The sequence below is a fragment of the Podarcis filfolensis genome (genome assembly GCF_964270895.1).
Source record: "Podarcis filfolensis genome assembly, chromosome: W".
NCBI classification, from domain to species: Eukaryota; Metazoa; Chordata; class Lepidosauria; order Squamata; family Lacertidae; genus Podarcis; species Podarcis filfolensis.
The window spans coordinates 36,896,056-36,908,473 of record NC_139619.1 but is presented as its reverse complement, the minus strand read 5'-3'; the positions used below and the strand labels follow the sequence as shown (position 1 = coordinate 36,908,473).

Here is a 12,418-nt window from a genome sequence, read left to right as displayed (position 1 = left end):
AGAATGCTCACAGTAAACGTATCGGCTGTCTCTTTACTGATCGGGGCGGGGAATTCACTTCTCAGCAGTTTGAGGCTTTCCTGACTAAGAAGGGAATCCAGCATGACTTGTCAACACCTAGATTGCCATGGCAGAATGGACTTGCTGAGCAAGCAAAGCAAACATTGCTTCAAGGCATGAAAACCTTGTTGCATGATGCCAATCTCCCTGAGAAGTTTTGGGGGGAGGCTTTGTCAACGTTCGTTTATTCCTATAGCAGGAGACTGTCCTCACCTATTGGTTGTACTCCCTATGAGAAGATGTTTGGTAAGAAACCTTACGTCAAGCACATGAGAATCTTTGGTTCTGACATGTGGGTACACACCCCACAGAGCAACAAGCTTGGGAAGCGTGGGGCACATGGTTTGTTCATGGGGTACGAAAAAGGTTCATACAGGGTATGGATGACTGACTCTAAGTCCATTAAGTTCACAAAGAGAGTTGAGTACAATCCCAAGTGGGGGGAAAATGTGGGAATTTTCCAGAGTTACCCAGAGGAGGATGAATGTGATGTGAAAAAGGCAGATGATGTTGAGGTAGAAGAGGAAGCTGAGGATGGTGATGATGATGATGATCAGAGTTCGGATTCCAGCTCAGTGGGTGGCTCTGCTGCTGATGTCAGCGACAGTGATGACACAGCAGACTACAAGAGCGCAAAGGCCTCAGTCAGACCATCTGATGCGTCTGACAATGAACTGGAAGAACCACTGTTCACCATTGGTCACTTTTCTCCTAAGAAGGAGGAGATGAGTCCAGAAGACTTGTGTATAGTACGCAGATCTGAAAGGGCGACCAAAGGCAGACCTCCAAAGAGATTTGCTGATGAGTTTGCTAAGACGGCAACTGCTGTTCTTAGTAGCTCAGAGAAGGTATGGGAACCTTCAAGCTTCAAAGAGGTTCAGGAGTTAACCTCTAAAGATGCTGAGCCTTGGCTTAATGCCATGAAGGCTGAAGTTGATTCCTTGAACAGGAACCAAACTTGGGAGCTGGTGCCGGTAGTCCCAGGAATGAGACTGGTTGGCAGCAAATGGGTCTTCAAGGCCAAGACAGACCAGAATGGCAAGGTTGTCAGACACAAAGCCAGATTGGTTGCCAGAGGTTTTTCACAGGTACCAGGACAGGATTACCACGAGACCTACTCTCCCACCATCAAGTATGAGAGCATTCGGCTGATGCTCAAGATTGCTGCAGAGGAGAAACTGCATGTTTCCCATCACAACATTAATATAGCTTTTTTGTACGGGGTTTTGGGGGAGGAGCTGTTTATGCTTCCACCTGATGGAATGCAGATATAGAAGGGAATGGTCTGTAAACTTCGGAAATCCTTATATGGTCTCAAGCAGAGTGCCAGGTGTTGGAACACAAAACTCACTGAGACGTTGCTTTCTCTAGGTTTTCACCAGGGCAAAGCTGATCTGTGTGTGTTTGTCAAGGAGGAGGGGCAAAACAAACTGTATTGTTTATGTTTTGTTGATGATCTTCTGATATTTTGGAAGAATCAGGCTTTGTACCAAAGCACCCTAGCTCAGCTGAAGGAGCACTTTGACATGAAGGATCTTGGTGAGGTATCCAACTATCTTTCTCTGCAGGTGGAGAGGGACCAAGCAGGTAATTTTCTGGTACACCAAACACAGAAAATTGCTGATGTATTAACCAGGTTGAATTTGGTTGATGCAAACCCTGCAGACACACCGATGGTGACAGGTTACCAGGTAGATAGTACTGCTGAAGCGTTTTCTGACACTACGCTGTACAGATGCATTCTAGGCAAGCTGAATTTCATTGCTAGATGTTCAAGACCTAACAAAGCTGTAAGCACTAACCTGCTTAGCAGACATGCCAACAATCCTACTGTTCAGGATTGGAAAGCTCTGAAGTGCATAGCCCGCTATTTGAAAGGGACTTTGCACGACAGGCTGAGGTTCACCAGTCAGAAGACTGGAGGTCTTGAAATCTTTGCAGATGCTAGTTTTGGAAGTGACACCACGGATGGTACAAGCACTTCTGGGGTATGTTACATGTACAACCACTGTCAGTTTGACTGGTTGTGCAAGAAGCAGACGACAGTAAGCCTAAGTTCCTGTGAAGCAGAACTCAATGCTCTGTCATTTTCACTCATGCATTGTGAATGGTTGATGCAACTGTTTAAGGACATCAGAGTTTCTGTGAAATGTCCTATACAAGTGTATCAAGACAATAGATCCTGTTTGGCTTTGCTGAACTCAGAGAGTTGCAAGCAAAGAACCAAGTACTTGCAGATTAAGCAGGCAGTCATGTTTTTTTCTTTGTTCTTACCAACGCTGAATAAACTTGTAAATATGCTCTCCTGGGTGCATCTTTCGTTGTGCGAACTCTGCTGATAGAGCGTGCACGAGCTCTGGAATGTGGCAAGCTATTTCTGAGGCTTCATGTCGCTAATTGACTGATACTGTGTATCTACGGGAGATCGATGGATCATCCAGCATCGGCGTGGGGGCATGATGGACTTTGTCTGCCTGGCAGTATCGCAATAGGAGGATGAGAGAGACGGGTGTGAAGGTGCAGTGATAAGCACATCCCTCTTAAGCTGTCGCCCACCTGCCTGAAAATGTGCCTGCTCTATGCACACTGCTCTTGAAAACTCGGCAAAAGCTGCCAATGCAAACTTTCTTCCTTGGGCCTGACTTCATCTGTGGGGTGTGGAGGGGGGCCACTGGGGGAGGGCAGGGGCCAAGCAACAGCAGTGGGAGGGGGCTTTAGCTCAATGGTGGGCGGCCACCTGTTCCTCCTATTCTTGCCACGCTCACAAGGGGGAGATGAGAAAGGGCCTTTTCAAGGCTAACTGGGAAGATGCAGCGGGCCCTCTGGGGGTGTCGCCAAAATCTCTCCTCCCTCCCTCTCACTTCCAACACTCAGCCTAGAACCACAGAATTCTGGCCTCACCTCCAAAAGAGCATTGGAGGGGCTTTGAAAAAATGGTGGACGAGGTGGAGCAGCAACAAACCACAAATACTGTAGAAGAGCCCTTGGATCTCATCAAGCTTAGTCTTGATGAACGAATTGATGAAAAAATGAGAAATGACCGAAAACTTCGAGGCAGATTATTTGCTTGTTGCCAGCACTTAAATAAGATTTTGGGTGATGTTGAGGAGACTGTGACAACAATAGAAATGGATGAAGAAACCAACGAAGAGATTTATAAATCTACCAAAAGGAATACAGTGGCTCCTCGGGTTAAGTACTTAATTCGTTCCGGAGGTCCGTTCTTAACCTGAAACTGTTCTTAACCTGAAGCACCACTTTAGGTAATGGGGCCTCCTGCTGTCGCCGCGCCGCCAGAGCACGATTTCTGTTCTCATCCTGAAGCAAAGTTCATAACCCGAGGTACTATTTCTGGCTTAGCGCAGGACTTCCGGTCAGCGCCAGCGATTAATGGCAGACTTTCCCCCGAGCTCCGGGGGAAGTGTGCTCTGCGGGTTCGGGTCCTGCTGCCACGGCGAAGCGGGGACCCTTAAAAATCACAGGCGCGGAAGCCTGTGAACGAGGAGACCCGGCGGGCACCTTTTGCGCCCCCCCAAAACCGCAAAGAAGCCTTTTTAAAGGCTTCGGAGCGGCAGCGGGTGAGCGGCGCGGTGCTGAGGGTCGCTTACAAAGCCTGCTGAGTGAAGCCGCATCGCCATGATCGGAGAGCGCTGATTTCTTCCCAAGAATCTGGACTTAAAAGCAACTACTCATTCGTAGGAATAACGGATTTAATTTGAAACAAAATTAAGAAGAATTTTGGCACTAGCACGGGAAAGGTACAAAAAGGAAGTCTGCCTTCCCGTTGTGTAAACAATCTAAAGCAAAGAGACTGTAAACTGTAACTTAAGAGGGAATATTATCTTGGAATTAGCAATCCATCGTTTGGAAGAGTATTTCTCCCCACCGTTTGACAGGAGCAGAGGGGGGTGGAAATTGAACATTTTATGCCTGTAAGAAAGGAACGAATTTAAAAAGAACATCCGCTGCTTTGATCTCTGGAGTCGGACTGCCTTGACAGGGAAACTGAATGGTGGACTGTCAGTAAATTGGGATTGTTTGTAGCAGTAACTTTGTGCAAAGATATAGTGTCTTTGAATGGACTTTTATATAAAATAGCATTGAAGATAAATTTGAAACTGTGGCTAACTGGAGAAAAGGGGGTTCTTTAAGAGACATTGGTTATAAAATTACAAAGTGAAGTTGGAGCTTTTCCCCCTAGTGGAGACTTTGTTGCTACAATAACAACTAAGCCACTAGAAGTGAGAGCCAGTGGAAATTTCCTCTTCAAAACAAAAGTACAAGAGTAGGACGTGACCTTGGCTCCGAATGAGAGTGTTATGGATAAAGAAAAGGGGAAATCTGAAGAAAGAAGCTTAAGATCAGGTAGACAATACAAGACTGATTTTTCCCACCAGCGGAGAGCTTCAACATCCGGAGGCATGGGCGCAGCTGCTGCCTCTCAAACAAAAGCAAGAGCTATGTCAACAGAAGACACTTTGGCACAAGCACTTGGCAAAATTAATGTATCTTTTGAATACTTAACGAAGCAGGGAACAGAGACAAGTAAACAAGTTGCGGAAACTAATAAACAAGTGGCTGAGGTCTCAGCAAAAATTGATCTGAATACGAAAAGTATTGAGGAATTGGGAAAGAAGGTAAATTCTAATACAGAGACTATTGTAAGACTTTTGGAGGACTCGGCTACAACTCGAAAGATTGCAGAGGAAGCAAAGGAAATTGTCGTTGCTACCCAGGAGAGGATACCACCGGTCATCAGGAAATTGGAGGATCATGATATGACTTTGTCTATGATTGAACTGCAAAGAAAAGAGAGAAATTTAAGGATCAGATCAGTTCCGGAAAGTGAGAAAGATAACTTGGCGGACTTCCTGACAAAAGAATTTTTGGACTTTTGGCAACAGGGCCTGGAGAAGGATGAATTCAAGATAGTGAGTGCATTTAGGCTTGGTACAAGACAAAGGAAGAATAAGGCAAGAGACTGTTTAATAACATTAAGAAGAAAAGAAGAAAGGGATAAAATTTTGAATTTGCACTACCAAAAAACCTTGGAGATTGAAAACTCTTATGTGGAGATCTTTAAAGATATCCCGAAGCATATTTTGGATGTAAGAACCTACTACAGAGATCTGGTTGTTTTACTGAAAAAAACCAAGATATTCTTCCGGTGGGAATTTCCACAAGGCCTATCTTTTAAATACAAAGGAAGGAAGATAAGAATAAAAACATTGAGTGATAAAGACAAATTCTTGAGAGACCACGAAGAGGATCTACAGAAGGAGGTGGAATCTGGGCAGGAACTGACACCATTGGGAAAAGGAACACTGGATATATCAGACATATCAAACTTGTCATTCGGCTTGAAACTACCGACAGAGGAAGAACAACTACTCGGAGCAACAGGAGTAAGTAAATAGTCTCATCATGGCTCTGCAACTTCTAAGTTGGAATTGTAATGGTTTGAATATGCCTCGAAAGAGGAAAGCTGTTTTTCATATATTGAAGAAAGAACAATTGGACTTGATTTGTTTACAAGAAACACATGTGATGAGGTTACACAGGAAAATATTGGTGAATAAAAGATTGGGACAAGAATTTATTTCATCAAAGTTAAAAAAAAGAGGAGTCGTGATATATGCAAAGGAAAAATTGCTACCAAAATTAATTTTTAAAGATGAACAAGAAAGATTCCTGGCAATTGAAATTCAAGTCCAAGGAGAGAAATTTTTGGCTGTAGGAATTTATGCACCGAATGAGGGGAAATCTGAATTCTTCAAGAAGTTGCATGAGACTTTGTTGGACTATTTGGACTATAATTTAATTTTGATGGGAGACATGAATGGAGTAGTATCTACAAATATGGACAAAGCACAAAGACAGGTACTTACTAAGGATGGAAGATTACCAAAAACTTTTTTTGAAATGACTGACAATATGGACCTGATTGACATTTGGAGAACAAAGAATCCTCTTGAAAGAGAGGGAACTTTCTTTTTTGAAGCCAAAATGACATGGACCAAAATCGACCAAATTTGGGTTACTAGAGGAATGGCATCAAAGATAAAGAAAGTGGAAATCTGCCCAAAAACCTGCTCCGACCACAATGCAGTAAGAATGGAGATGAAGCAAATAACAACTGGCTCCTTCAGATGGAGCATGAATGACACCTTATTTAGAGATGAAGAAGTGTATAAAAAGGCCCAAAAAACATTGAGAGACTATTTTGAAATAAACATGAACACCAATGTGGAAAAAAGAGTAATCTGGGACGCAAGTAAAGCCGTTATGCGAGAATTCCTGATACAACAAAATGCAATAAAAAAGAGAAGCCAAAATGAGAAAAAAGACAGGATTTTGGAGAAGATAAAAGAAGGGGAAAGGAAACTAAGATCAAAACCAAAGTCCAAAGAGATTTTGAGAGAAATCAAATTGTACCAAACACAATATATGGAACTGATGAATCAAGAAATAGAATGGAAAATTAAACAAATGAGACAAAAGACATTTGAATCAGCAGACAAATGTGGTAAACTATTGGCTTGGCAAATGAGGAAAAGACAAAAATTAAATACGGTTACAAATTTAGAAGTGGAAGGAAAGAACATATATAAGCCAAACGAGATTAGAAATTGCTTCCAGAGATGTTTTAAACAATTATACACACAAGGGCCGCAGAAAGAGATGGACATAGACAAATTTCTCAAGACTTATGGATTACAAAAAAATTCTTATGAAAGTAAAATAGGTTTGAATCAGAAAATAACTGAACAGGAAATAGAAGGTGCCATTCAAAACATGCAACTGGGCAAGTCCCCGGGACCGGACGGGCTTACTTCCAGATACTATAAAATGTTGAAGGAGTGGCTACTACAACCTATGAAGGAAGTTTGTAATGAAATTTTGGAGGGGAAAAGGGCACCAGAAACGTGGAAAGAAGCTTATATTACACTTATACCGAAGACTGAGACTGAAAAGAACCAACTTAAGAACTACCGCCCTATCTCGTTACTAAATGTGGATTACAAAATCTTTGCTGATATTTTGGCTAAGAGATTGAAAAAAGTTTTGATGGAGGAGATTCATAGGGACCAAGCGGGCTTTCTCCCGAGAAGACATATGTCAGATAATGTAAGGAATATAATAGACATTTTGGAAAAGCTAGAAGTGAACATAAATACTAAAGCAGTTTTGATATTTGTGGATGCGGAGAAAGCCTTTGACAATATTTCTTGGAGTTTTATGAAGAAGAATCTCCAGGGGATGGGGGTAGGCCAAGGATTTGAAAACGGTATAGGTGCAATATACTCAGAGCAGAAAGCAAAGTTAATTGTAAATAATGTGGTTACGGAAGAGTTTAAGATAGAAAAAGGGACACGTCAGGGGTGCCCAATCTCTCCATTACTTTTTATATCAGTCCTGGAGGTCTTGCTGAATATGATCAGAAGGGATCAGCTGGTTAAAGGGGTACAGGTCGGAGCTAAACAATACAAATTGAGAGCATTTGCAGATGACTTGGTACTTACGTTACAAGAGCCAGAATCTAGTACTAAAAGGGTTTTAGAATTAATTCAAGATTTTGGCCAAGTTGCAGGATTTAAATTGAACAAATCTAAAACTAAGGTATTGGAGAAAAAATTAACACCTATGGAAAGGGAGAGGTTTCAGAATGAGACAGGTTTAACTGTGGTTAAGAAAGTGAAATATTTGGGGATTAATATGACAGCTAAAAATGTGAATTTGTTTAAAGATAATTATGAAAAATGCTGGACAGAGGTAAAAAAAGATTTAGAAATCTGGTCAAAATTGAAACTTTCCTTGTTGGGTTGAATTGCAGCTATAAAGATGAATGTATTGCCTAGAATGCTATTTTTGTTCCAAACATTGCAAATTGTTGATAAGATGGACTGTTTCAAGAAGTGGCAGAAAGATATTTCTAAATTTGTCTGGCAGGGCAAGAAGCCCAGGATAAAATTTAAGATATTAACTGATGCAAAAGAAAGGGGGGGATTTGCCCTGCCAGATTTTAAACTTTATTATGAATCAGCGGCTTTTTGCTGGTTGAAAGACTGGCTACTTCTTGAGAACACAGATATTTTGGATTTAGAAGGGTTCAATAATACTTTTGGGTGGCATGCATATTTGTGGTACGACAAGGTCAAAGCTCATAAAGCTTTTAAAAACCATATTGTCAGGAAAGCACTGTATAATGTCTGGATTAGGTATAAAGACCTGCTGGAGAACAAAACTCCCAGGTGGTTGTCCCCAATGGAGGCAAAGGCCATGAAAAAACTTAATATGGAGTCTAAATGGCCGAAATATTGGGAAATTTTGGAACAAGAAGGGGATATAATGAAATCGCAGAGTTATGAGAAATTGAAAGATAAAGTGCGAGATTGGCTCCATTACTATCAAATAATGGAGGTTTTTAAGTCAGACAGGAAAATTGGTTTCCAGGTGGAAAAATCAAAACTGGAGACAGAATTGTTAGAATCCAAAACTAAGAACTTGTCAAAAATGTATAACTTGCTGTTGGAATGGAATACACAGGATGAAATAGTTAAATCAGCTATGATCAAGTGGGCACAAGATATTGGTCATAACATTATGTTTGAGGACTGGGAACGGTTGTGGACCACCGGTATGAAATTTACGGCATGTAATGCCTTGAAAGAAAATATTATGAAAATGATTTATAGGTGGTACATGACTCCAGTCAAGCTCGCAAAAATTTACCACTTGCCTGATAATAAGTGTTGGAAATGTAAAGAGACTGAAGGTACATTCTTTCACCTTTGGTGGACATGCCCAAGGATTAAGGCTTTCTGGGAAATGATTTATAATGAAATGAAAAAGGTGTTTAAATATACCTTCCTGAAGAAACCAGAGGCCTTTCTCCTGGGTATGGTCGGCCAACTGGTGCCAAAGAAGGATAGAACATTTGTTATGTATGCTACAACAGCAGCAAGAATACTCATCGCAAAGTATTGGAAGACACAAGATCTACCCACCGTGGAAGAAGGGCAGATGAAAGTTATAGACTATATGGGACTGGCAGAAATGACCGGCAGAATCCGAGATCAGGGAAAAGAGACGGCAGAAGAAGATTGGAAGAAATTTAAGGACTATCTTAGGAAACATTGTAAAATTATTGAAGGCTAGAACGATGTTGATTCAGAAATTAAGTGGTTAAAAGCTGTAATGATTATGTGATTAAGAAAAGAAAGGTTAAAAATTATACAGAATTTAGGGGAAGGATTTGCTGAATTGACTTAATTAGAGAATGGAATACAGAAAGGGGAGGTATGAGGAGGTCGGGAAAGTAAGTTTTATGAATATAAGGGATTGAAATTATACTTGTTGTTGTATGTGTTGCGTTTGGTTTGTATGTATTTTTATTGTTCTTGTTTTTTGTTCTGTTTTTTCTATTTTATATAAATTCCTAAAACCTTAATAAATATATTATAAAAAAAAAAAACTATTTCTGGCTTAGCGGAATCTGTAACCTGAAGCGTATGTAACCCGAGGTACCACTGTATTCCGTATTCTGTACTCCATCTGAGGAGATGGAGTTGTACTTGTAGCTCCTCCACTGTGGGTTGGCTGAAACCATGAAGAAAGTGGTCATTGTTTCAAAAATGTTGGACCTCTGGACACTGTCTTCTGATACCCTTAAACATTAAGATTCTGCCCTTAATTCTGAAAGACCATCCAAACCTGATTTGCTGTGAAGGCGTAAGATCATTTGGCATATAAGTTGATATAAGGGTCTCCCCCCGAAATAACTTAAGTGCAGGTGTCTTTATGTGTCAAATCAGTGGATATAACCATTTTAGTTGCTCTTGTGGCCGCTGATCTTTTTAAAGAAATAAATCTGTTTGGGGTTTTTTTGTTTGCATGTGTGTATAAGCACTTTTCCCATTAAGGGGGGGGGGCATTGTGTGGGATGTGAAACACAAAAGCAGTCAAGTACAACATTCCTAGAGTGAACATGTTTACACATGGGGAGGAATGTTTGTTCAGCCAGCAGGTAAACTTCCTGTTTCCTTCTAGGCTGGGACAGACTTCCTTTCCATGTGACTAGAGGTGGGTGTGGCCTCACCTGAGCAGGTAATGACAAAAGCACAGGGCAGGGCAGCCATCTCTCTCCTTTTGACTACATCCATCAAAGAAGCAACATCTGCTTAGCCAAAGATGCCATCTTGGCTTCCAGCCAAGAGATGACAAAGGGACTGTCTTCTTATGAGATAGTTTCCAGGTATATGTTACTTTTCTAAGCTAAGTCTGCCTTCTGGAATCCTCTTGTGAACAGAATGATATGTGAGTAAACTCTCTTTATACTTTTATAGAAGACTGTGTCGTGTCTTATCTTTTATGAGGGAATAAGGGGAAAATACCAGAACAGTTATTATAGAGGTTTTAGCGAGCCTGAGCAAATGCATCCGCTGCAAGTTTAAAAGGGAGAATGTTATTCTGCTAAATTGTGAACTTGTTAACACATGTTGGAAAGGCTATTATCAGACAATATATCCTCTCCTGCATCCCTGAACATTCCCACACATTAGAAAACGTTCAGAAAAGGGCCGTCAGAATGACCAAGGGGAGGATGGAGCAACGGATGGAGGCTGCAGCACTGGGGACTTTTTGATTTGGAGAAAAGGTGAGTAAGAGGCAGCATGGCAGAAGTGTATAAAATGATGGAAGGCACAGAGGAAAGAGAAAGTTTTTCTCCCTCTCTCAAAACAAGAGAACTCCAATGAAGCTGGAGTTTGCTGGCACTGAAGGACAGCAGCACTCCAGAGCCTCAGGCAAAGCACATTCCAAGCACTGCATGGAGATGCCACTCACTGAACCTGGGATTGAACCTGGGACCTCCTGCAGGTGAAGCAGGTGCTCTCCTGCAAAACTACAGCATTTCCCTTAAAAACAACAGTGAGATTTCAGTCCTCAGGGTTCTGAAGAAAGGGCTGGTTTAAATAGGGATGGAGGAAGCTGCTTCACTCACCCACCTAGATCAGTACTGTCTATTTCAGATCTGAAATTGTATCACGATGCAGTTTGTCTCGCCTGGATTTGGGAATGGCTAACGTTAAAAAACACCGACTTGCTGGATCTAGAAGGATTCAATAACAGATACAGCTGGCATGCCCATCTGGGATATGAGAAGGTCCACAAAGGGTTTTTGAACCATGTGATCAGGAAATTGCTTTACATGGTGTGGGCCAAATATAAGGACTTACTAGAACCAAAAACGCCATGGTGGCTGTCCCCGGCAGAAGCGTTCTCAGTTTAAAAAAACAGCATGAGAGAAGTAATTGGGCAACTTATAAAGACTTATTGGAAGAAAAAGAAAATAAGCTAAAATTAAAGAAATTTGAAGCAATTCGGACACATTTGACTGATTGGTTGCAGTATTTTCAGTTAAATGAAACATTCCAAAAGGACAAACAGAAAGGCTTTTCCACAGAAATTTCAAGATTTCCACGTACCTACGGGACCGCCTCTCCTGGTATGCACCATGGAGGACCTTAAGGTCCACAAATGACAACATTTTGGAGGTCCCAAGTCGCAAGGTGGTTAGATTGGTCTCAACTAGGGCCAGGGCCTTTTCAGTACTGGCCCCGACTTGGTGGAACGCTCTGTCACAAGAAACTAGGGCCCTGCGGGACTTGACATCTTTCCGTAGGGTCTACAAGACAGAGTTGTTTTGCCTGGCCTTTGGTTTGGTCTCAGTCTGACCCTTATGTTTCCCTCCCCTTACGGTTTTGATCTATGGGCTACTTTGAAAATGAGGCTGCATTTTAAATTGCATTTTAACCTGCATTTTAAATTGGTCGGTCCCCCCCATTATGTTTTTATTGTAATTTTACTGGTGTTAGCTGCCCTGAGCCCGGCTCTGGCCAGGGAGGGTGGGGTACAAATATTTTTTAATTTTTTTTTTATTATTACTGTTTAATAAACACACACACACAAACGCTCTCTAACATGTACAGGTGCCTCCTTGACTGGGAGGTCAGGGAGGAAGAAGTAAAATCTGTCATGGTACAATGGGCCAGAGATTTTGGGCACAGCATCCAGATGGAATCATGGGAGAGGTTGTGGAAGGAGGACCTAAAATTCACAGTGTGCTACGATTTGAAAGAGAATTTCATGAAGATGCTCTACAGATGGTACTTAACACCTGTAAAACTGGCCAAAATGTATAAATCCCTAGAAGTTACGCTGCTAAAGCCTTCTCTTCCCTACCACCACCACCCCCCGACACACACACTTTGAGGTGGCACAAAAATAGAGGGTTCGTCTTGATCAACTCACCTGGTTTGGAGAAGAAACCCTATTCATGATTTAATTGAATATTTGA

At 41.7% G+C, this 12,418-nt stretch overlaps 1 protein-coding gene across 1 annotated transcript; it reads left to right on the top strand.

Annotated features, from left to right (window-relative positions):
• Positions 1 to 2,993: 2,993 nt before the first annotated feature.
• Positions 2,994 to 9,664, top strand: LOC310753903 (U6 snRNA-associated Sm-like protein LSm3; the record flags this gene model as incomplete). Its single annotated transcript, XM_083595258.1, has 2 exons — positions 2,994 to 3,256; positions 9,619 to 9,664. The coding sequence occupies 2 exons, from the start codon at positions 2,994 to 2,996 to the stop codon at positions 9,662 to 9,664; spliced, it is 309 nt and encodes a 102-aa protein (XP_083451384.1).
• Between the last annotated feature and the right edge of the window lie 2,754 nt (positions 9,665 to 12,418).